Below are 26624 nucleotides of genomic sequence, written 5' to 3' on the forward strand. Positions count from 1 at the left end.
GTGTTTCAATTTATGAAAATTTAATTATATGTATTTACTGACTGAATTTTGATTAACTTAATTTAACTTGATTGGATTTTATACGACATAATAGGTTTTTATTATTATTAAATGTAATGTAAATTGATGTCATTTAATTTGTTTTGTTTGATTTATAACAACTTGTTGGTTTTACTAGTTAATTCAAATTGATGTATCTCGTCTGGGCTTAGTTTAGTTTAATTTGAGTTCATTTTATGAATTACTGGCGACCCGCCCCGGCTTCGATCAAAACAAAAGATAAACAACAATCTACTAGCCCGCTGGCGCAGTTTGTAGTGGCCCTGCTTTCTGTTCCACGGGGTGCGGGTTCGATTCCCGCCTGAGTCTTTGTGTAATATTTGTATTTTATATTTATATATGTATTATTTCTATGAATATTTATAAAATGTATTTTATGTATTTTATATTTATATATGTATTATTTCTATGAATATTTATAAAAAAAAACAATTATCAACAACACAAGATATGTACCTACTCTATTCAGTTCTTTTTTTGAACTTAAATACTTAACCTTAAAGTACGATTTTCGATAATTAAAAATACTTGCCCTAATGATAAATTGCTTTAACTCTAAATTCAAACTAGAAGAAATACAATTGATAAATTATGGTTTTAATCTAATCCTATCCAACCTAAGTACCTGGGTGACCGATCTTACCTCAGTATTTTTAGTATATCGTGTTTTTTGGAAATCATATTTAAATACGAATTACATATTGATAAAATATAAATAATATTTTCCGATTTTACCGAAATAATAATAAAAATATGAACTGGTTATTTCAATAAAAAATCATGAGTGAAATTAGAAATAAAAAGAAAAAACAAACAATTCTGGAGACATGGTGATTTGAACTCTAGTCTTCTATATCACTCCCGACCGGCCGACTTCCCACCGAGCTATTACAACTTTATTAACAATTTCGAAATTTACCTTCATATTATAACGATATTGTAGCTATTTTTTCAGAGCCTAAAAACCGGGATAAAACGACATTTTCTAAAAATGAATCTTAGCTATATCAATTTATCGCTCCCGAAATCCCCTGCATACATTTCATGAAAACCGTTGGAGCCGTTTACGAGTATCAAATTATATATATATATATATATATATATATATATATATATATATATATACAAGAATTGCTCGTTGATGTACTATAACTGAGGTTTAAAAATTAACGTCATACAATTGCAAGAAAACTTGTTGCGCTGAAAACTCTTGTCTTTAAAAAAGAATTCACTTTAGTATTTAAATACTATCATACCATTTAGAATATATATTTTTTATTTTATCTATTCTCTATCTATATATTATTATAATTTTTTTTTTTCTATTTTGAGTATTTGCTATTGTATAATCAAGTTTTCTTATAAGTATTGTTACACTACTTGTGCCGCGACTTCGTCCGCGTGGAATTTAAAAAAAAAAATGTTTAGTTCTCAGAGTTACAAAATAAATAAATTTCTAAAATAAAAGGAGCCTAAGTTACTCCTTATTACATCAGCTATCTGCCATTGAAAGTCCCGTCAAAATTGGTGCAGCCGTTCCAAATATTAACCGGAACAAATAGACAGATAGACAGACAGACAGACCGACAAAAATTGTAAAAAAATGTAATTTTGGTATATGTATTATATATATTTGGTATACATCCATATGAATTTAGTAAAAAGCGGTTATTTCAATATTACAAACAGACACTCCAAATTTATTAATTTGTAAAGAGTATAGATGTATAGATTAACAGCATAACTCTGCATGTCGCGTTTGCTTCAATATGGTTATTCATTTAGAAATGTAGTCTAATAAAATAACATTAAATTTCCTATGTATCGTAACATATAAAAACTGCTAGCAATTCTTAATAAATAAATTACTTGCAAGAGAAGAGTCATGTACTAAGCATCATATTTATCATTAAAACCCATATTAATTTTTGACTATTGAAAAAAAGTAGCAGTTAGAAATTGTCAAGAGATCAAAAAAAAAAAAAAATACATATTTTAAAGACGAGAGCGTTTAAATTCAGAGTGGAACAAGAATCAAAATACTTATTACTAAACTAGCTGCGCTTGCTTGACTTTGTCCGTGTGGAATAGTGACCGTCATGTTCAACGTGATTCTTTAAATTAGTATAACTTTTTTATAAATGTTAAGCTAAGCTTGCCACAATATATTAGTTAAACCGCATCTAAATCGGATAAGCCTTTTCTGAGATTAGCGTGCACAAACGCACAGACAAACAGACAAAAGTTCTGACAATGATTGTTTTGGGTGCTATTTGCGTCGATGAAGATCCAAATAATATTTTTTTCTCTTATATATTAAATGTTCAGACAACGATCCACAGTCCAGCGATTACATTTTTATTATAATTATGTATTAATTAATCATTTATTTATTTAACGTTAACACCAACAAGACATACACTAACAAGAACAGAAAAAGAATGAATTTTTACAAAAATATTAATCATTGGAAAAATACTTAGCATGACAAATTTACTATAATTGAAATTTATTATTGGAGTGATAATTTATTGAAAACATTGCTTTTAGGTAGTACCACAATTTCCTGACAGAAAAAAAAAAAACAAGACAAGCTGCTATACACACATTACGCTGACGTATACGTATTTATTATTATATATCTGCGTGCTAATTAATACAAATGTGAATGTAATTTTATGTACGTTCGGCTAAGTTCGGACTATTTTTCGATGACTTACAAGTTTATTAGAATATTTTTTTGAGTAATGATTCGAAAGGTAATTTTTCAATAAATTTTGTTACGTTTTTATCTTTTTTTTTTTTTTTTTTTTTTTTATTACGATATGGGCTTACTCTTGACCTCAGTCTAGCTCTAGAGCACAGACGAGGTCGAAGATGGAGCGAGTTCGCCCAGAAGAAGCCTGTTCACTCGCGCTTTAAACATGTTCGGGTTATATGAACTCGGAAATACAGACGCCGGCAGGGAATTCCATTCTTTGGCTGTGCGCATTAAAAAAGATGATTCGAAGCGCTTTGTACGAATGAAAGGTATATCAATCAGGTAGGGATGGAAGCCTGCGGTACGTCTGAAAGTCCGATGGAAGAAAGGAGATGGGGGTATGAGCTCGTGCAGCTCCAGGGCACACTCTCCAAAGTACAACCTGTAAAAGACCGTTAGACTGGCAACCTTTCTTCGGTGAGCCAGAGTATGAAGAGATTTCACCAAACTGGCATTACCGATAAGCCGCTTGGCTCTGCGTTCCACTGAGTCCAGTGTGGCGAGTTGATATTTAGCTGAGCCATCCCACAAGTGACTACAATATTCCATGCACGATCGGATTTGAGCTTTGTATAGCGTAAGAAGCTGTTTAGGCGTGAAATATCGCTTAACCTTATTTAAGATGCCAAGCTTTCTGGCCGCAGTTTGCGCTTTGGACTCAATGTAATTGCCAAAGTTGAGGTTAGAATTCAACTCTATGCCAAGGAGGTCGAGGGTATCGGACACAGGGACAGGTGTACCACGGAAAGTAGGAGTCAAGTTGAAAGGACTCCGTTTGGTGGAGAATAAACAGGCCTGCGTTTTGGCGGCGTTGAACGTGACCAGGTTGCAATCACCCCATTGGGATACTTGCCCCAGTATTGAATTTGTTCGTTCCACCATCTTATTTCATAACACGAAATAAATATTGTTTAATGGAAACTTAAAGCTAAGGTATGAAATAGAAAGATGTCTATGTGTGTAATATGTCACATTAAAAAATAGTAGGTTATTATGTGCATAATAACAGCTAAATTGAGGTAGGACACAGCAAATAACTCCAGTTAAATTATAATTGTAATATAGGTATCCTCATTCTTTAGGTAAAAAATTATAAAACACTAGCTGACCCGGCGAACTTCGTATCGCCTAACACAAACTTTATCGTATGGTATTAAAGTTCAAATTGACTTTTAAGTATTATCACAAATATTTTGTATGGGAGTATAGAAAAGTGTTGTTTTTAGACTTTTTCAGGAAATTTAAATTTTTTTTTGAATTTTTCTCTCCGTAAGAACCATCCTCGTACTTCAAGGAATATTTTAAAAAAAGATTTAGCGAAATCGGTCCAACCGTTCTCGAGTTTTGCACTTAGCAACACATTCAGCGACTCTTTTTTATATTATAGATAATATATGTATTTTGAATAAATGAAATAAACAAAAACTTATTCAATAATTGTATTATAAAAAATTCAAAGCTCTGTGGAGAAATATTGTGTTATTTATTGTGTACTGTACACAAAAATATGAAACGGTACATGGATAACACAATATTTCCCGTATAAAATAAATTAATCCATTCACACACAGTATAAGATAATAATTATTACTTTTAGAAACTGATTCGCTAGCCCGGATTAATTATTTGCAATGTAATTTGATATATCGCAGAATAATTATTCCAGCGGGATTGTGAAGAAATAAGCTAGTTGGTCTTCGTGGTGTTTGTAGTGTCGGCATTAAATATATTTTATACGTGTTCTTACAAATAGTAACATCTGATACAATGTATTAATGAATGATTAAAAAATATATACAAAATAAATCCTTTAAACGAGAGAATAATATCTTTAAACGAGCAATTTTTGTATATATATAATATCAATCTTGGCTGACGGCTCCAACTAGTTAGCTAGGATTCATTTTTAGAAAATGTCGTTTTAACATTGTTTTCTTGCAATGAAAAACTGCTACAATATCATTACAATACTAAGGTAAATTTTGCCATCCCTTATAAGGTTATAATAGCTCAGGTGGGAAATCGGGCTATCCAGAATTTAAATGACCAAGGTTCGAGTTCAGATGTGTCCAGTCAGATTACTTTTTATTTCTTACTTTTATCTAACATATCGAGCAAACCTCGCTCATCCAGGTACCTACTATATAATTAGGTAATAAAACAAAATTCTGTTTTAGTTTATGTAGTCTCATACAGTTTAATTTAAAAATAAAAACAATTGCAAGTTCTGAAAAAGAAAACCACGAATCATTATGTACCTAAATACAAAATGAATATCTAGAAACACATATAATATGCAAAACATAAATTTTGTTTGATATATAGGCGCATATATTATTTTATTTCTTATATGTATAACATACTAAAATATTATTTTATGAATTTCAACAATAATGAAATAAAATTAAATAATAAAATGAGAGAGATATAAATCGGTCACTCGGACAGTACTCTTTTGAGTTCGCCATTATAATTTCGGAATACATTATACCTACCTAATGTTCGAATTAAGAGTACGTAAACGGTTGAAGTACATTGATGTTCGTACCTACAGCGTTATAATCCAATGACACGCGCTGTTGCCGCTTTTATCAATCCTAGCGCGTCGAGTTGAAGGTCACTTGCACGGAGCGGCAACGTCGTAGAAGTATCGATAAAAATTTCGTTAATTCTTGATATTAGAGGTAACGTTATCAGTATCGTTAAAATTCTATTTAACGGTAAAATTTAACGTTAAAAAACGTTTTCGTTACCGAATTACCGTTAAAAGTTTTAACGGTAAAACAGGTATCTGTTAAAATTAACGCTATTTACCGGTACTTTATAATGGTAATTGGTAACGGTAACAAGCCCTGCGTTAACCTGCGGGTGACCGTTTATTAATGTTATACAACACGTAGTAATTGTAAAAAATGAAAAATCATATTTTTTGACTAAACTACTGGATGTATTTTATTGATTTTTTGTATGTGGGCTTGGAATATCATTACATATACGATGTCAAAGTTATTGTCGTATTGTCATCCCCACCCTGTATATATAAAATAATACACATCATTTAGTCATAATAAATAGTTATCAGTACATAACAAGTACATTTAATTCGGAATTCTTAATTATATCACTACATAACATCAATATTCACGGAAACATTCCAAATTTTTGCAATTTGCATCAAAAATCTAAAGAAAATTTATTCACATTAAAATATTAGTATTCAAATGGATAATCGTCTTCATTTTCTTCTTGAATAACAGTAAGTTGATTCAAAACTTGCGAGTGATGAGTATTATCTGCTAAAGAAGTTGGTGATGTAGAAACATTTCTTGCAGAATCATTTGTACTTTGCTCTGCTTGTCTATTTTGTACCCGTTCTTGATCTATATTGATCACTTGCATTAAATCCTCTGCACAACAATCTATATGCGTTATTGCCTCACTTAAATCATTTTGCAATTTTCTGTAAACAAAGATACTCCAAAATGACAAATTGATTGGAATAAAGTAATTATGTTTTTAGGTAACAAATTGTTTTCCTTACTTAAACGAGTGATTTTATTTATGAATTTCATTTATTTCCGCGTTTTAAATTGATAAATAAAAAAATCGTATACATTACATAATCCTCTTTATATTATTTCTCAATTCTTTTGCATATTTTCTTAGTTGTACTTGTTCGTCTCTTAACTTTCTATTGACGTCGTCTTTTATTAATTCCCTATTTGGTCGTCGAGTGCGATCATTTAACCTAGCCTCGATTATATGTTCCTGATCCATAGTCATTATAAGAGTTTTTTCAGCTGATGTTAATTCTTCTTTAAGAGATGTATAGTCACGTAAAGCCTAAAAATATTATTTATTTTTTAATTCTTAATAGTTCATATACTGTGTGGCTGCGGTACTAAAGAATATAGCCACCCCCTCTCTTCCCGTGGGTGTCGTAAGAGGCGACTAAGGGATAACACAGTTCCGCTACCACCTTGGAACTTAAAAAGCCGACCGGGTGGCGGGATAACCATCCAACTGCTGGCTTTGAAATACACAGGCCGAAGACGGGCAGCAGCGTCTCCGGTGCGACAAAGCCAGCCCTGCGGTCACCAACCCGCCTGCCCAGCGTGGTGACTATGGGCAAAACACACGAGTTCACGTTATTTTTGGCGTAAACTTGTGGAGGCCTATGTCCAGCAGTGGACTGTATAGGCTGTAATGAATGAATGAATAGTTCATATAATAAAAAATCTTTGCAATACCTATTTTAATTAAGCTAGCATTAAAAAATATTGCCGATGTACGAGTTCTGTTCAAAAATACGGCTACATATAATAGATTTTTTTGATTTTTTTATATTGGTATTAATGTCTATCACATATGCTATCAGAGTCGACCACTTTGAGTTGTTAGGTAATTTTTGACAGCTGCTTTGCTTGGACGTGCTTGGCTCGTCTTCGATTTTTGCCTGTTTCAAAACTGGATCAAAGAATCTGTGTCAAACTTTGTGTGAGAAACAAAATAAAATGCTTCGACATTATAAATGTATCCACATTTCTAATGTTGACTGTTGGTAAAGTTTAAAATTTTTAGAATAGGTAATACGACTTAATTGTCTAAAGCGCATGCTGTAACTACCTTTAAGGGGAATTTTATTCCAGACCTAATCCTTGTGACTTTTTCTGTTTCCTAAACTAAATAGGCCCATGAAAGGACGATGCTACGCCACGATTAAAAAGCTAAAGACGGCGAAGAAGGAGCTGAACAAGATTACAAAAAAAAAATATTTTTTTCGTTTTTCGAGAATTGGAAAATAATATGTGTATGGATAGTTATTGCTTCCGAGGAAGATTACTTTGTAGGGAATAACATACATATTGATGAATAAATACTTTCTAATAAAATAAAAAATCGCGATCCTTTTGAATAGACACCTACAGTATCTAGTAAAAAACAGGTAATAACGATTTGGAGACTATTAATCTGAGATCTGTTTACAGTTTACCTCTTCTCTTTGCCATTGTAGATCCTGAACTTTGATTTTGTTTGAATATAATCTCCTTCTCAAGACCGCATCAATTCTGGCAGCGTAAGCTTGAGCAGTAAACGACAGTTGAACTCTAGCTCCTCGAACCTAAATTTCGTTTTTAAAACACCAAAAGTAGAAGCTTATATAGCCTTAGAGTTTATACTATTACAAATGGGATATATAAGCCAAGAAAGTTTTTAGTTTGTCATACCTGCTGTCGGGTTATTACAGCATTGCAAAGAGCTTTTAATCCAGCTTTTTTTAAGGCCGCACAATGCTTTGCCCAACATGATACAGTGTAGCCTCTGTTAAGTAATACAAACAAAAATAATTATAATATAAGTGAAAAACATTGAAAGTCTTTATTTAAACCAGTAAAAGCGAAATAGAGCAAGGAAACTTTTTTGTATTACTTGTGTACAAGATTTTTAAGTGAAAATCTATAAGACATCTTCAAGTAAATTGAGATTCACAAAAGGTACCCTAATATATTTGAATGAAGATGACACATCATCGGGACTGGTAATGCATACAAAAAACCTCGAAGATGGGATTTGTAATAAACAATTATTGTAAGAATCTCTCATGTACAATTTCAGAGTCATTTTAACGGTGTTTACAAACAACAAACTGGCATTTATTGGCCGCAACAGTCAATTCTGTCGTAACTACAGTTAACTTAACAGATTTTTTATAGGTTATGAGGAATGACTGCCGATGTGACTGTATGTATTACGGAACAAACGTTTGCAAAATTTAAAGATGGAAACGTTCGAAATGTAACAGATAAAATCGTATATCTATTTAGGAGCAGAAAAATTGTGCAAGACTGTATGCACAAAATGTCTTGTATAGACTAGCTTTTATTAAAAATAGGAAACTGGTTCAGAAATTAGTCAATCAATTAAGCAATTGGACTACATAGCTACTAGTCGAAAACTATTATTCTACTCGTCTATAATAACCCAATTATTTAAGTAATAAATTAAATCGAATATAGAAAAGTTATTGTGAATGCGCCATTAGCATTAGTATCTAGAATTTGTTACTTTTTACGGTTTTTCTTCGAGTCTGCAACTATTTCATTCTTGTAATCTTTTCGAGCACACGTTTCATCGATAGATAAACTTTGTATTTTATTTATGACATCGTTCTTAATTTTATTCATAGTTTTTCCAATATCAGACGTTTGTTTGTCTAATTCTACAATTAATTTTTCGAAATTTCTTTTCTGAATACGAAGAAATTCTTGTTCCTAAAAAAGTTATTATTAATGGATTAACGGTTTGTTTTTATATATATTTTAGGTGTGTCGAAATTAAAGCCTCGATCAAAAGGTAATGAATGAATAATTTTTTTTTTTGGATTGTGTATTACTCTTAACCCTATGGCTCTTGATAGTATCACAGGGTGGTGTTGCCGGGTACTGAGACCCAGCCTAGGATTAACGGTCCTTAGGAGAGACCTTAGGATTAGGATAGGACCGACCCTTAGAATTAACGGCCCTCTGGGGCTAGGGATGGCCGTTAATCCTAAGGGTGTCTTCTAGCCATCGCGATATCTTTTAGCAAGAGCGCACCTCGGTTTAGAACAAAGTCGGTGTGGAGGAAAGCGCTGAATGGAGCGCGGTATCGAGCTACTGGCGGCTCGCTACGCGCTTAGGCTCGTACAAGCCGTCGGAACACGCCTACGCTGGCGGAGACGGTGTGTGTTTGTCGTGTATACGGTGTATTAGTGTACGGGGCGTTTAAGACTGTGATCGTATCGTATCGTTGGGGTCGGCTGACGTGCATGGGACGTCTTAGTGTAATCTATAGTATTTCTCTACTTACGTATTGGCAAACCTCTGCTAGAAATGAGTTAGGGTGAATGCGCGCTTTCTCAAAATACGCCGTAGCGAGTATTTTGAGATGCTTTGCAATTGAATCGATCCCAAGGTCGCGATGCAAGTCAACATTACGCATGTACCACAGTAAGTGCGTGGCGGTGCGTAGAACTTTTTTTTGTATAGGTACGTAACACATCTTAACGTGGGCAAAAACAGGACACGCTTAGGTCATTGTAGGACGTACTACTGTGTGTTTAATATTGAACATGATATGACGTTCTTTTATACACACGTTCACTAAATATAGCCTTACATAACGTAACATTACAAATAACGTAAAGTAGTTGTAAATATTACCCGACATTTACCTCTATAATAAATTTTTCTACTAAATCCGTCAAGGGACATATAGCTCCTGGTCGCGTCCCTTCTGTGGAATGATAGTTTAATTCATCTTTGATTCTCTGCACAACTACACGCAGTGCATTGTGTTCATATTTCAAAGAATCTAGAGCCTCTTCTAATCGTTTAGAAAGATCTTCTAACACCCAACGCCACGAGGCTACATCAGAGATTCTAAAGTATAACAGTCCGTACATCTCTACGTGTCTCTTACAAGCAAATCCAGTGTAACAGTATTATAAAAATATTTGTTATATATCTAAGTTTTTAAATTTTCATGATTATTAATACGATGCCTTAAATGTAAAACGGAATGTTTGCTATGTTTGTGTGTGTGGTGCTGCTTTTGAGTTTCCGATATTTAGATTGCAAGAACCATGCTCTCGAGTGCACCGTGCACTTTGCATTCGTGACTTGTCACTATGGTGAATAGTGTAGGTATTAGGTTTTATAATTGTTACATATAAACCAGTATATTTGTTATATCGAACACTACAGAACTAATTGCAAGCAAAGTAGTACTAAACAGTGGATCTACTTATTATACGTCGTCATAAGATAAATTAGCTAACCCGCGGTATTATTCGAGCAAGTTCTAGTTTCATAGCAATTAGAAAATTATGATTCTTCTATAATTTTTTAACTATACTTATTTATTTTATTAAATAGGAAATATATGTAATATTATGAGATTGGTATATTAACAACAACACATTATACAGATACCTATTTTGAAGACACTTTTTGAACTGGTACTCATTAGACTCTCTCGCAAAACTGGTGAGCATAACTAATTCTTGTGATCCATTAATCTGTTCAACTACTTTTGCATTGAGCTCATCGCTTAGCATTCTTAGTTTATCCATACCACAAGAGGTTCCAAGACAAGCTTCTTGGTTGAACATTGTCGTATTTATATATCGATTAAAAAATAATTATAAAAAATACACTATGGATAATGCGTTATTGTTTAAGACAAATATTGTCAAATATGTAACCACAAATTTTTAATCTACAATTAAAATAAAAAATGTCAGAAGGATCAACAAAGTAGGTTTATTTGCAAAAGAAAATGTTGTCAACATCATGTAAATAAGATAACTATTACCAAATCATTAGTCTTGTACCTATTAACATTAAAACTTAGAGTACATACATTATAATTAACGTATAACATTGTAAGTATTTTTAAACGCTATATGAATTGGTTTTAACATCACGAAGTAAACCAGCTCAGCGACGCTGATGATGCTAAAACCAAGGAACAGACTGAGAAGACCACCAATGGCTCCTGCAAAGAAGAAATTTATGAATGGAAAGGAAATATTTTCTTTACAAGCCTACGGATAATTTAAATTACCTAGTTTTCTACATTATGTTGGGGCACAGTGTGATTAAACATTTCTAAAATTCACCTTTTTAACTGACTTCCAAAAAAGGAGGAGATTCTTAATTCGACTGTATTTTTTTTAATGTATGTTACATCAGAACTTTTGACCGGGTGGACCGATTTCGACAATTTTTTTTAATCGAAAGGTGGTGTGTGTCAATTGGTCCCATTTAAATTTATTTGAGATCTAACAACTACTTTTAGAGTTATATCTAATAATGCGTTTTTACTTGACGCTTTTTTCGTCGACCTACGTTGTATTATACCGCATAACTTTCTACTGGATGTACCGATTTTGATAATTCTTTTTTTTCGGAAAGGGGATATCCCTAGTTTAGTACCGTGATAAGGAAACCAGGATCTAATGATGGGATCCTAGAGAAATCGAGGGAAACTCTCAAAAATCTGCAATAACCTTTTTCTTGGGTGTACCGGTTTTGATAATTTTTAATTTAATCGAAAGCTGATATTTATCATGTGGTCACGTATAAATTTTATCAAGATCTGATAACTACTTTTTGAGTTATCTTTGATAACGCGTAGTTACTTGACTATTTTTTCGTCGATCTACGTTGTATTACTCGTCGATGAAATTGAAGTCGGTTTTTTTTTTCGTTTGTGAGCAAACACAATTATTTTCGTCAATGTTACTCGCGATCTTGGAGCCTGTAACGACGTCGAAATATCGGAAGTATCAAAACAATAAATAAATTAATACTCTATACAAATAAATAAAATTAGAGTGTCTGTTTGTAATAAAATAACTGCTTTTTACTAAATGCATATGGGTGTATACACGGTACTAATTCTGCGAACTGAACAATAATTTTTTTTTTAGTTCCACGCGGTTACATTTTATACCACTATAATTTTTTTTTTGTAATAGTAAAATGTCTTAATTTTTGAATATTTATTACACAAGTATAAGGATAGGTCTATAGTCACAAAAATATAACATTGTTGGTTGTAGCAAAAAAAAAAACAATTTGCTACTTAAAATTGATGTACCTAATTTTTATAAGGTGTCTTAAAAGATAAATTCCGACAATTTACCGTAGGCATTTTTGTAATCTTAAGAATGAATATTAAAATATTTAATCTGAATGATATTTTTATATACCTACCTATGCATATTTAATTTAATTTACGAAATTATGTAGTTCCCCGAATTTTAAAATAATTTTCGTACACAATTGGTGATAAGTAGATATGTTATTAAGTTTTTCAAGAGTTTTATATAGATTTATATAGGTATAATGCCATACAACGGAGATAGTCGATACTATGGTATAAATTATAGTATATGATATTTCTACAAACGAATTTATTCCATTCCAAGTAGTAGAAATTATTTCCCTGAATCAGTCGCAGTATTTCAATATGTACGTATAACCTTACGTTACGTAACTTACGTACAGTATTTTTAATTTAAATTGTGATTATGTTTATTTCGTTAATGCCTTCATTGGTTTCGAGAATTTCTTTATTAATTTATTATATTTCAGATGAGGACAAATAATAATAAAAACAACAAAATAACATCATATTTCGAATAATGAACTTGTCTTTGACCTCATTATATATGCATATGTGTGAGTGTATGTGTGTGTATGTGTAGACGTACCGTACGACCGTAGATATATGTATATTATGTATATTTTAGTAATACAAACCTGCGAAGTAATAATCATCGTATTGTGCGTGACGATGCTGACCTAAGAACATATCGTCGTAGAAATGTACATTTATATGTGTCTTCACTCCTCTGAAAATACAAAACATTTGTAACTCACTAAAAATAAATAACCAAATGAGTTTGACTGGCTTTTTAGTTCTGTTCCGCTTTGAACTGTCGTATCGTAATGTTTTGAAATGTTATTATTGAGGCAGGATACAGAATGAAATCTCTTGCTTAAATTTGATTAAAGCCTAAATGGGGAAGAACCTCAAAAAAAAGCCAAATAATCCTGCTCTCAAGTAACGTAGTGATCCTGTGTTGAGCCAGGTCTTCTAGAGATGTGCTGTGCTGACAGGGCAGATGGAGTCGGCAACCAGCTTTAATTTTCTGGTTTTGCTGGTGTCCATAATGAACTATAATCGCTCACCTTTAGGTGAAACCAACGTTTAACACCCTAGAGGCACAAAAAAACCTTTACGAGCTTTACGTTTTCTATGCGAAGAAAAAAATTTCAAATTATTTTATCAAATCTTGAGATTAGCATACTCAATTAATATTTCAACTAAACAAAGCGATATTTTAAATGATTGAGGATAAGAGGAAACAAATTAATGTTTTTGGAAATAGTCGTTGTAACCTCGTTTTAAGAGTTTAGAAACTAAACCATAGATATTACAATGATTCCAAATTTGATACTGTATTGTGTACTGTTTATATGTGAGCGAGAGATGACATCTGAGGGAAGGTCAATGAGATAAACCAAAGCCAATAAAAGTCGATGTAGGACTAAGTGTATTAAGATAATCGTAAGTATATATAAGTAGAATAACAGACGATATATGTGCAATACGAAAGACTAAGGTATATACAAAACAGCAATTTCGCAAGAACTAACCCAAATTAAAGAAGGTCATTAGATCGCAAAGGCAATTACATTTTTGAGTGCGCGGTAACTTGGACAGATACGCAGTTTAAAATATATATATATAGCTATATTTAAACGAAGCAGTTATTTTAAAAATTATCAAAAACTAAATTTCTGCTCATGATATACGTTGAAAGACATGATTATACAAATTGTCAGACTCCGTACAGTTATTGCAGGCAACTACGTAAATCTAAACGATTTTTACTTACGTCTTGTCCTTGTCTAAGTCTATTTTCCTAACGTTGTGGTCTCTAATCAAATCGGAGTAGTAAACTTGGGTGGAATAAAGTATATCATTACATGCTGGGTAACAAGATATTGCACCTTCGTGTGGCTGTCTTTGTTCTTCGCTGTCTGCGTAGTACGCGTAAATTAGTTGTTCGCCAACCTGAACTGCAATTTATAAGAAACTAGCTGACCTGGCGAACTTTGTACCGCCTTCTTTATTTTTTCTTAAATATAATAATTAATATATCAAAATAAAATATAGCCTATCTTTCAAGTTGGATCGAACTGCACATGGTGTGCGAATTTTATTATAATCGGTTAAGTGGTTTAGGAGTCCATTGAGGACAAACATTGTGACACGAGATTTATATATATTAAGATTTTTATATTGTCATTTGCAGAGTGAAGTTGAGCCAGGTATAAAAAACCTAGAGGCTATCTTTAATTTATTTAAAATACTTCTTGTGTCCGCTTGTGAAATAAGGCATCGATTCAAAGACATGTACCTACTTTTTAGAAAAAAACAATATGCTGAAACGAACTCCTATTTCAGTTCTCTTATATATGTACCTCTATCTTTACCTCCTACTTTTAATACACATTTTTAGATTTCTGGTTCAAAAAAAGTACAGTGAGATGTCATTGAAAATTAAATATTAGAAATTTGAACAGAATACGACTGACCTTTGACTCGTGCAACGCATTCGAAATCCAATTCGGTTGAACAAATTGGACTCCGTACATCTTTTCCTACAACAGAATTATATTTAAAATAATCTAATTGAATTTTAATCAAGTTTTAATAGTATTGCGATTAATATTGATAATGCATACTTGGCCAATTATACAACACACATCTACAATGTTTTATTGTTTCTCGTATCCTCAGGTCTAATTTACAATTTGTATCCGTATAGTATTCGTAATATTGCAGTTGTCTTTCATTTTGGAAGAAGCACTGTCTTTGGTCTGGTGACAACGCTCGTAACGAGCTATCGGTCTTGTATGTTATTGGTGATACTTCGATGGTCGTCATTCTGTCCATGGGAAGACGAAGTATATTGCTTGTATAGACGTGATCTGTTGGGGAACTAATCAAGACCTGTGAGAAATTTTGTATTAGATGCTTTTGATTTATTAATTAGTTCCAACCGTACGTCATTCTGAATAACTTTATTGAGCATTTGTTTAGACCAGTTATAGCCCTTTTAGCATATTTAAATAAGGGTGCCTATTTTAGTAAAATATGAAAAAAATTCACCAAAATGTTACCGTATATAAAAAAATAAAGAGCTTGGCATAAAATTGATAAATTATTATTAGAAAAGACTTATTTGTTAATACAGTAAATATCAATTATTTTATAGTTAGCAAGGCAAACAAACGTACGGCCCAGCTGGTGGTCAGCAGTTACCGTAGGCTGTAGTTGCATGCAACGCAAACGCGTTGAAAACCCTACCCCCAACCCTCCCTAGGAGCTCTGACTACCTCACTTACCACAAGAGCACAACAATACTTGTGAGCAGTGATATTGTGATCTTCTGTAAGGTTGCGGTTTTTCCCCAGACGAGCTCCTTCAAATTTTAAGCAAAATATTTCCTGCTGATTTAATAAATTAATGATTTTTTTACTTACGTTAAACCCAACATTAGCTCCATCACAATCATATTGATGTTCACTTGTATTCAAATGTAGCTCAATACTTAAACCATTAACTTCACCCGAAGCCATAACCCTGAAGGGTAATGCACCAAGTTTTGGTGGAAACACTTTTGGATATCCACTGTCAAGATCCCATTCAAGAGGATCAGAAGTAGATATGTGATTAAAGGATTTTTGCCAAGCTGCAGTTTCATTTGTCCTGGATAAATTAGTAAATATAATCTATACAAATATATAAAATTGGAGCGTCTGTTTGTGATATTAAAATAACCACTTTTTACTAAATGCATATGGATGTATACACCGTACATATACCAATATAACATATTTTTCAATTTTTGTCTGTCTGCCTGTCTGTCTGTCTGTTTGTTCCGGCTAATCTCTGAAACTGCTAGAGCGATTTTGACCGGACTTTCACTGACAGATAGCTGAGGTAATAAGGAGTAACCTAGGCTACTTTTATTTTAGAAATCTATTTATTTTATAACTCTGCGAACTGAACAATAACTTGTTAAATTACACGTGGGTGAAGTCGGGCACAGCTAGTTAATAATAAAATGAATTTATTCATTGTGGCTCGCACGCTCGTGGCCGCTCGGGATGGACATTTGAATTTGTACAAATATTTTTTTCCAATTTGGATGTCACAAACAAGCGCACGGCTCACCTGATGGTAAGCGATTACCGTAGCTTATAAACGCCTGCATCACCAGAAGCATAAGAAGTCCGTTGCTGACGCTACCCCCAATCCCTTCCCCCAAAGGAGCTCTGGTCACCTTACTCACCTCACTAACACAACACTACTTGAAAGCATTGTTATTTAGCTGTGATCTTCTGTAAGTTAGTTGTTCCTCCTGGGTACCCCCACTGCGCTTCGGAGAGTACGTTAATTAAAATTAATGAATGATCCCGTATCACCTAATCCTGATAGCGATCGTTACTTATAGTAGGGAATATATGCGCTAACCCGCAGTAGAGCAGCGTGTTGGAGAAAGCTCCAATCCTTCTCCTTCACAGAGAAGGAGGCCTATGCCCAGCTGTGGGATGTTACAGGCTGAATCGATTAACTTTATAATATTAGTAAGTCTTAGGATATACGTTACATTCCATTTAATGGCAGACTGTTGAAAGTGTAACAGAGTCCGTATTCAGTAAATATTGGTTTTAATAATTTTTCACAGCAGTCGTTTCTGTAATACGCCGTGTCGTATCCTGAACGCCAATGACATATTTTAACCAAATCTGAACATTTTGGCGATACCTTAAAAGTATTTTTTTTTTATATAATTGACTGAAATGGTCAAATGTAGAACAGGAAAATGTATCGAAAAAGGTTTTTTTTTTGTTAAAATTAGGTTGTCTTAAAATAATTAATGTTTCTCTTTGAACTAAATAATTGTGCTATATGACATATGTATTGTGTTAAAATATTGGTTTGAATGAATTATATTGATTATATCAATTTGTAGTTAAGGCGTAAGTTACCTTTAATATGAATTCTTGCAACAAATGATTTTCAGTAACGCTTAACCTTTCCTTCCTTTCAAAATTTCTCACGTCCATTTGAGGGCAAACTAAAGATGCGAAGAACCTGTATGTACTGTAAAATATAAAAACAATAAAAATCGATACAAATAAATAAAATTGGAGTGTCTGTTTGTAATATTAAAATAACCACATTTTACTAAATACATATGGATATATACACAGTACATATACCAAAATAACATTTGTTACAATTTTTGTCTGTCTGTCTGTCTGTTGGTTCCGGCTAATCCCAGAAAAAGGCTGAACCGATTTTGACGGGACTGTCACTGGTAGATAGCTTATGTAATAAGGAGTAACATAGGCTACTTTTTTTTAGAAATTTATTTATTTTGTAACTCTACGAACAGAGCAATATATATTTTTTAATTAAATTAAAACTTTTTAAATATATAATAAATAGATGTTCCTATATTTGATTATACTATTAATTACTATCATTTGTTATTAATGCTACTGAATCGATTTGATTTGGTCCGTGATTAGTCATCAATGACTGATTACATCTTTTGTAGACTTAAAAGAGACATAACGTCATTTTAGTCTATAGCTTACATTTGTCGTGATAAATAAAATCATAAATACATATCAGGGGCTTAAGGGGCTACACTACCTCAGCTCGAATTCAGATTTCACCCGTACTAATTACACATGAGAACTGAGAGCGCTTGGTTGTTCATCGCGCGAATTATATGTATTTTCTCCCCACAAACATTATCAATAGTTATTTTTTAAAAAACGCAACATATAAAATGTTCTTCATACTTACTTCAAATACCATACTTAATCTCAAGTCCATAACTTCTATATTTACTGAGATATTAAGGTTTTAAGACAAAAATAGAGGTAACTTTGCGGTTTTTTTGTATCGAAAAATTTTTATGGAATCGTGTTTTCGAAACATATGAAAGATAATTTATATCCTGAACTTTACCATACATAAATTTCAAACTTAAATATTCAGTAGTTTGGAAGATATGGACATCCTGCCGAGTGGAAAATAAGCAATTTGAGGTAGCATACACTCTTAAGGGTCAACAAGTCGACGGCGCGAACTCGTTGGTAGGCGAGGCCTAAATGAATGCTATTTCACCTGACATAGTGTGCGAACGGGAAAGACTCCGAGAAGAGCAGTGAGAAAATATCGCGCGCGTACATGTGACAAGCTAGCAAATGCGTTTACGATCTCATTGACGACCTCCGTAGCGCGGTGGCTAAACCGCCACCACTATGAGTCTCGTGAGTTCCGAGTCTGGGAATCCCATCTGGGATCCATCTGGGAGTTAATATGTAGATTTTTTATTATTATTAGTATATAACTGAAAAAAAAATTGCGTGTACATACATTTTGGCATTTCATTTTTATTTATATAAAGATATATTATAAATAAATGAAATGAAATAGATTAATACGTATTATCATAGAGAAATAAATAATCAATACCTAATAATAACATTACTGAAATAATCTCAATTCAATCTCAAAAAACATCAAACAACCAGTCACATTATTAGCATTAAATCGCTACATGGTAACCCATAACAAGACTGCTTACTTTAGATGTTTTTTTTAATTTTATTTTTTGAACACCAATTTTTTAGCTCATTTTTTAGATTACTTACCTATTTCTTTTCAAGATATTTTTGAGATATGAGCTATCACTTTCACAGTATACAACAAAGTCGCTTCGCGCTCTCTGTTTGTCCCTATGTACCTATACTTAGATCTTTAAAACTACGCAACGGATTTTGATGCGATTTTACTACATAGGGTGATTCAAGAGGATGGTTTATATGTATAATACATGCATAATATAGTAGAGAAACACTGATAATTTTAGAGGTTTCTAATGTGATGTCGTTAATAAACACATTTTTTTGCGCTTACATTGCAAACGCTCGCGCTGGCTGAAGAACCCTACGAGATGGATCAAAATATTGTACTACAGTATTGTAGATCTTAAAAAGATCTACAAAAAAGTCCGCGATGGTATATGTCTATCTCTTAGGGATAACCCACAATAAACCATTTTTTATCCTTTACTTTTTACGAGAAATAATGTCTTATTTACGAAGCAATTTTAAGCAATACAGCATTAATTCTTGTCCCATTAAGTATCTTCAATATACTATGCATTTAATATAGATCAATATAGCTCTTTACAGCATGTAATTTAAATGAATATTTTCGAAGATATTACAAATTTAAATTGCAAGGACATAACGGTTGCGGCGGTACTACGGCCGGACAGCCGGCGGCGCGTGCCTAAATAAGTAATAATAAAAACAATAGCAAAGATATTCTGTAGTACATTTAGTATCAGCATTGCACCCGTGCGAAGCCGGGGCGGGTCGCTAGTAATGTATAAAATATTACTTACCTACTAATTGGTGATAGTTGAAGTTGATTTATATGATTTGAGGAGTAGGAAAAAACAAAGGAAATAATTTTTGTACAACGTAATCTGTATTAGTATTATTTATCTTTATTGGTCTTATCCTGTCCTGTGTATTATCTGTTTTACTTAGTTTGCAATAAAGATTAATTGTATTGTAGGTATTGTATTTGTCAGATCTGATAGGTAGATTTCGAGATTTCAGTTCCAGCGGAACTACTGATATTATGCTATACTTGTACCAAGTATAGTATAATATTATGAAGATATTCCTGTGCTTCATTTAGTCTCAAAGTGTCAAAATTTTCGGAAGTAGTGAGACTACTAACTATACTAAAATAAAGAATAACCTCCCCAAACAATCACACTAACTAAAAGCAAAGGCTTGTGTTATGTTACCATGTACCTAGTGAACTAGGGGTGATCCTAGAATATTCATACATAAATACATACACACCTAGACTCGGAATATACATACTGGTTAAACTTTAGATTATGCTTACAAATCCCCATAAATCGACGGTCCATAATCTAAAGTTTTTAGCCTAAATTTTTTTTGTTGCGCCGTGCGGGATCGAACCTGTGGCTTCATGAGTCCCTCAGCTGGCGACTTAGCCACCGCGCTACGGAGGTTGTCAGATGTATGTAGCTAGTAAATAAATTAAAGCTACATAGGTAGGGGAGACTGGGTACGGTTGTGACAATTGAGGTTTGACCGCCAATAATTTTGTTAATTTACTAGTTAGTTGAGACAAAAATTACTTAAATCGTAGCTTGTATATATGTCCACATAAAAATACTGACATTTTGTCTCAAAATACGTTGTATTAATTATAGCATCAAATTTGAAAAAAAAAGAAAAGTGTCACAACCGACCACACCCCAAGGACGGTTGTGACAGTGGTTGGGGTCAGTAGTGACAGACATAAATATTCACAGAAAAGGTTTATAATGGCTTTTATTCTTAGAGATGTTTAACATAACACAAAATACTTTTCTTCTATCTAAAGTTCTACAGTTATAAATCAAATTAAATTAAGTCTACTCTTATAATTAATAAGGCACTAGAACATCTGGTGTTATTATAACCATTTTCTTTAAAATCATAAAATCAGTCAAAGTGTTAACTAAATTTAAATTACCGGTAACTATAAAACTACTAAACTATTTAACGGTATTATAATAACAGCCATCTCATTTTCATCCCAAGTAGCTGGTCGGTTTATGTTGTATTTATTTGTCAGTTCAAAGGCCAGTTTTCGTACCTCTTTTTTAATAAGGCCAACATATATTTACGCGCAACGTGTGATATATATTGATAATAGCTCTTCTTATTCCTTAGAAAATACTTTATTATGAGCTGCATATCCCATGCTGATGCTGTTTACATCGTGATTCGCACCGACTTCATCACGTTAACGAATGCATCGTAACAACGACATGCGATTAATATTATGCATTTCCGCAGCTTTCCGTATAGAAGTCCCCCGTTTTACTTCATCATAAGCATCCCACAAATATCAAACCGTTCTCTTTTGGTCTTTACCGAGCGTTTTCTGGGCATCTAAAAGCAAAAACATAAAAAAATATATGTCACAACCGTACCCACTACATTTGTCACAACCGTACCCAACGCATACTTGTGAAAACAATAAAACACCATGAGTAACCAAAATTATCTACGTAAAAAGTAATAATTTGTAAATAACTACTAATATTCAATTGATAACAAAAAAATATTTGCTATAGTATATATGTATACCAATAAAAGTAAATAATAAAAGAATCTGAACAAAAAAACTTACTTTTGGCTGTTGAAAAGCAATGTGGCCTCCTGCTTTTTTTTACGTTGGGCACTGGCTAAAGCAATACTGGGCAACATGTGTAGACATGCATCGCGCTTCTTTTTTCTCTTACACTCTTCCCCGTATTCCTTATAGTTTCGCGGTTATAACGACTGTCACTGCCGTACCCTGGCACAACCGTACCCAGTCTACCCTACGCTGCGGTAGGTACGCATTGCCTACAGGATCCTACAAGGATTACAAATTAGGTACAACTAAAGGGAAAGGGAATTTACCGCAATTGTAAACTATTTTCTATAAATCACGATAAAAACAAAATTTCGATTAAATTGTTTTTTTTTTCGTAGTATTAGGGAAAGCGATGATTTATATAAAACCCTAAATCTCTTGCTCCCAAGTGCCCCAAAGATATCATTTAGGTAAATAGTATAACTAATAAATATAGTTTTTAGAATAATTAACTTCAGGTTACTTTCTAGTTTATTTCCTTGTAGAACGCAATAATAATAAAAAACACAAAATATTTTTCACACTACTTATAAATTTCGCGCTAACACGAACAATCAACCGCTGCAGTGAATAAGAGCATTCATGTTTACGTAAATACGTCTGTCTACCTTTGATGTACCTACTGCCGCGACACGCGACAACGACGCGACTGTTGCCTATTTCTTGTCAAAAAAATATTGTGAACGGTTTAGCAAGGACCACCAATTGTCAGCGTATACCTATATCAGATTCGCATTCGAGGCTATGTTCACAGAATTCATAAAAATTTGCGAGTCTTTTAAACCTATTTAGTTATTGTGTAAAATGTTGCTGGCAGGTTACTAAGAACTTAGTAAACGACTAGAAAAGGTACTTTACTTATTGACAACATTGATATGTAAATAATTGTGTTTGCTCGCAAACGAAAAAAAACCGACTTCAATTACATCGACGAGTAATACAAAGTAGATCGACGAAAAAATAGTCAAGTAACTACGCGTTATCAAAGATTACTCAAAAAGTAGTTATCAGATCTCGATAAAAGTTATATGTGACCACATGATAAACATCAGCTTTCGATCAAATTAAAAATTATCAAAATCGGTACACCCAGTAAAAAGTTATACGGATTTTTGAGAGTTTCCCTCGGTTTCTCTGGGGTCCTATCATCAGATCCTGGTTTCCTTACCATGGTACCAAACTAAGGATATCCCCTTTCCAACAAAAAAAGAATTATCAAAATCGGTACATTCAGTAGAAAGTTATGCGGTATAATACAACGTAGGTCGACGAAAAAAGCATCAAGTAAAAACGCATTGTTAGATATAACTCGAAAAGTAGTTGTTAGATCTCAAATAAATTTAAATGGGACCAATTGACACACACCACCTTTCGATTAAAAAAAAAATTGTCGAAATCGGTCCACCCGGTCAAAAGTTCTGATGTAAAATACATAAAAAAAATACAGTCGAATTGAGAACCTCCTCCTTTTTTGGAAGTCGGTTAAAAACTATAGATCAATGATTGACAAGCATTAATTCCGCCGATAATCTGTCACGCAGTTTGGTGGATTATAAAATTGTACAGTATTTGGTCAAATAAAGAATTTATAATAATAATAATAATAATTATTATTATTATTGATTGTTTTATAGAGAAACAATATACAAGTCACTTCCCTTCACTGTACTAATAATAGCGATTAGCGAGACAAAGTCAAAATTCAAACGCAACGTATGTTTCACTCAAAATGGGAATTCAAAGTAATAATAAGACAGGCAGCAGAACAAGACATAGTTTAATAATAATGTAAAGCCGCGCGCGCGGATGGCGCGGCGCTTGCCTTCCCTCCCACTCCCCGCGCGTAGGTTGAAAGGCACATAGATTCATAACTAAAACGACCGCGTAAAAAAATGTGAATAGACTTTTAGAATAACAGTTATTATAGAAAAACTACTAAATGTATCTTTTCGAAATAAATTTATTTCCACTTTTGAATAACTAAACTATATCGGTATGGGCTTTATTTTAGAGTTTTCTTTCTCCGTATACTATTTATTTTCGCCCAAAGTTGGGCTAAAATCAGTGTTGAAATACGAAAGTTTAGAAGCTTGTATTTTTTAAATGTACACTTTTTTTACGGTTTTGAGTACATACATACATAGATAATGACGAGATCAATTGATATTATCATTAATTTTGAATGGTCAACATCGAACATTGTAGTAGTTACTGTTATACGTTTGTATGGAAAGACGAGCGACTTGTTTAACCTTAAGTAGGATTTCTAACAATTTTTTTTATCAGGATTACAGCATAGAACATTTCAAATCTAACGGTTTAGCAAATACGATTACTGCTACGCTTGGGTAGCCTACATAAGTCACAAAATGCATCGTGGGGCTAAAAAGCGAAGAACTTATTTATAAAATGCCATACTAGATTAGATATATAGTCGCTACAGCCAAAATCGGGTAGGAGGATGATAGTAGTAGGTACTATAAATTAGTTCTAATTATCTTAAAAATAACCTTTACTGTGAATTATTTCCACATTTATTTTCTTCATTTTAATATTCGCTCTAAAATGTCATCATTTGTGAGTCAGCAGAAAAACGTTAGTAACAGCGCTCTCTCAGTTTCCCGACTCTGTTCACGGCACAAGTTATCGAAAGATCTTAATAAATTAAGATGTACATTCAGAATAATCGGCATTAGTACAGTAGGATTATGTGTATAAGATTACTAGCGACCCGTCTCGGCTCCGCACGGGTACAATGTTAATACTAAATCTATATAAATAAAAATGAATGTTGCTAAGTGCATAGCTCGAGAATGGCTCGATCAATTTGGCTAATTTATTTTTTGTATGTTCCTTAAGGCACGGAAGGTTTTAATATTAAAAAAATAATAATAATAAAATTTACTATTAACTTTTGATAGAACTAAGTCGGTCCGGGCAGTTAGTATAGAATATAAAATAAATATTTGCAAAGTAAGCGCAGAAAAATGTGTTTATTTACATCACATTAGAAACCTCTAAAACTATCAGTGTTCGTCTACTATATTATGCATGTGTTATACATTTAAACTTTCCTCTGGAATCACTCTATTTACTAAATAAAACCGCATCAAAATTCGTTGCGTAGTTTTAAGGATCTAAGCATACAGAAAGCGGGAAGCGACTTTGTTTTATACTATGTAATGATATAGTAATCACGTGATTAAAAAAAAAACAAAACTTACTCATTTAATTCAGAGACGTTTGCACGAGATAGTTTGACGTGTAAATGAGGGCAAAGCACAACGCTTGGAAAGGGAACAGCCCATATCGGCGTTGGTAAAGAATCAATGACATTTACAAATGGCGTGGATGTCCATTTGCAGAAGAGCTGTGTGATGTTCATAGCGCATATACTGATACTGATAACCATAATGATGATCCAAGTTACTCGCTCCTTCTGACTAAATGAAGGTTCGAACATGTATCTGTAATTACACAAGATATAATGTCAGTAGCTACTACAGCTCGTATATTATAACTGACTAATAATTAGTGAAATTAAAAACAAAAAATAAATTAAAATAAATTAAAAATAATAAATATAAATATAATAAATTAAAAATAATAAATAAAATAATAAATTAAAAAAAAAATTTAAAAAAAATTAAATAATAAAAAATAAAAAAATTAGTGAAATATAATGTAGGTACTTATAGGTTTTAGAGATAAGAATTATTTTAATTACAAATTAGGTATTTTTTGTAGTAACATTAATAGCATTGATGCATTCAAGTTTTGGTATTATCTTAGTTAGCAAACATAAGTTACCTATATAGTTTTAATTTGTAAATAGCGAACCCTTGCATTTACTAGTAAATTTATACTGTTGGAAATTTCTTTGTCTACATTCGTAGCTAGTATCGTCTGTTGTTTGTTTTTATGCAAAAATTACCAAATGTAAAATGTGCGCATAATTTTTACATCTAATTTTATGGTCCATATTTAAAAAACAAAACAAATAATTACTATCAGTGAGAATGACTTCTTATCTAATAAACTATAGGAAAAATACACGATACACGAATGTACTTACTGTTTGACGTTTTTCAAATACCTACTTTAATATACAAACAAAATACTACTAACTACTAAATAATAAGTGTTATACTCGTACACATACACACATAAACAGTTTCAAACAAATTAAGAAACATATGACGCATGAATCCCTTTCACGCCCCTTAGTTTCATCAAACGTAACTCACTTAACACCATGTAGGGAACCTTCATAGAGAAATTGTTTGAAACCCCTCAATACTTCCCGTAACCACACTTTCACGAACAATGTGCAGCGACCCTCTGATCTTCCATCCGATTTACTGACATTTTTCTTATTTCTCAAAACTTCTGGACTTATATATTTAAAATCCTTTATATAGTAATCTCTTAAATAAACGTTTGTCATGTGATCCTTTTTATTCATTGTATATCCGACTTCGTTGTTCTTCATTTGTGACGTTATTTTAAGCGTTAAATAAAATTATACTTAAAAACAAAATTCTAACTTGGTAAACACTTACGTTCTTTCTGATCGAGCTTTAAAACTAAATAGAAGCCACTTCCGTTAATATCAACTTGCATTTAATTTGCTTTTAAGTACGCTTTATACAGTAATGGTTGTCTTTTACAGTAATTAATGAAGTAACAATGTTAGAATATTCAAAAGAAAGTCGTGATAGTATGGATATGTAAGTTAAGAAAATGATTAAAACAGGAAACTGTTTTAAAATCAATGTTTAAATAAACCTCTTAAATAAAAACAGTAAAATAATAATGTTAAGAATACTATAGATAACACTAAAAACATAACCTCCCCTCTTTAAGAATAGGATCCGGAAATACAATTACTTGCTACAAGAAGAAATTGATCTGT

The 26624-nt window shown here is 32.6% G+C and overlaps 2 protein-coding genes and 1 long non-coding RNA gene across 3 annotated transcripts; all 3 read right to left on the reverse strand.

Annotated features, from left to right (window-relative positions):
* Positions 1-4992: 4992 nt before the first annotated feature.
* Positions 4993-5668, reverse strand: LOC123662946. The gene is made up of 2 exons (XR_006744578.1): positions 5317-5668; positions 4993-5048 (listed from the first exon to the last, which is right to left on the reverse strand). It is a non-coding gene; the product is annotated as an uncharacterized LOC123662946 (long non-coding RNA).
* A 363-nt stretch (positions 5669-6031) lies between these two features.
* LOC123662728 lies at positions 6032-10973 on the reverse strand. The gene is made up of 7 exons (XM_045597531.1): positions 10795-10973; positions 10035-10242; positions 8888-9093; positions 8050-8143; positions 7815-7943; positions 6441-6664; positions 6032-6281 (listed from the first exon to the last, which is right to left on the reverse strand). The coding sequence occupies exons 1-7, from the start codon at positions 10971-10973 to the stop codon at positions 6032-6034; spliced, it is 1290 nt and encodes a 429-aa protein (XP_045453487.1).
* Positions 10974-11231: 258 nt separating this feature from the next.
* On the reverse strand, positions 11232-26174 carry LOC123662729 (pickpocket protein 28-like). The gene is made up of 10 exons (XM_045597532.1): positions 25957-26174; positions 24934-25176; positions 17440-17554; positions 17058-17215; positions 15928-16153; positions 15127-15394; positions 14977-15042; positions 14274-14457; positions 13132-13223; positions 11232-11359 (listed from the first exon to the last, which is right to left on the reverse strand). The coding sequence occupies exons 1-10, from the start codon at positions 26172-26174 to the stop codon at positions 11232-11234; spliced, it is 1698 nt and encodes a 565-aa protein (XP_045453488.1).
* Between the last annotated feature and the right edge of the window lie 450 nt (positions 26175-26624).

This window comes from Melitaea cinxia, chromosome 19 (genome assembly GCF_905220565.1).
Source record: "Melitaea cinxia chromosome 19, ilMelCinx1.1, whole genome shotgun sequence".
NCBI lineage: Eukaryota > Metazoa > Arthropoda > Insecta > Lepidoptera > Nymphalidae > Melitaea > Melitaea cinxia.

Bases quoted from the DNA above. Each gene is read 5' to 3' on its own strand.
- LOC123662728 (XM_045597531.1), bottom strand. From the start codon at position 10,973: ATGTTCAACCAAGAAGCTTGTCTTGGAACCTCTTGTGGTATGGATAAA. The intron at 9,094-10,034 runs GTAAATGTCGGG...TAACTTTTTTAG, and splicing joins TAGAAAAATTTATTATAGAG to GAACAAGAATTTCTTCGTAT. The intron at 6,282-6,440 runs GTAATGTATACG...CTTTGTTTACAG, and splicing joins AATAATATAAAGAGGATTAT to AAAATTGCAAAATGATTTAA.
- LOC123662729 (XM_045597532.1), bottom strand. From the start codon at position 26,174: ATGAATAAAAAGGATCACATGACAAACGTTTATTTAAGAGATTACTAT. The intron at 15,043-15,126 runs GTATGCATTATC...ATTCTGTTGTAG, and splicing joins TGTGTTGTATAATTGGCCAA to GAAAAGATGTACGGAGTCCA. The intron at 14,458-14,976 runs GTCAGTCGTATT...TATAAATTGCAG, and splicing joins ATGCGTTGCACGAGTCAAAG to TTCAGGTTGGCGAACAACTA.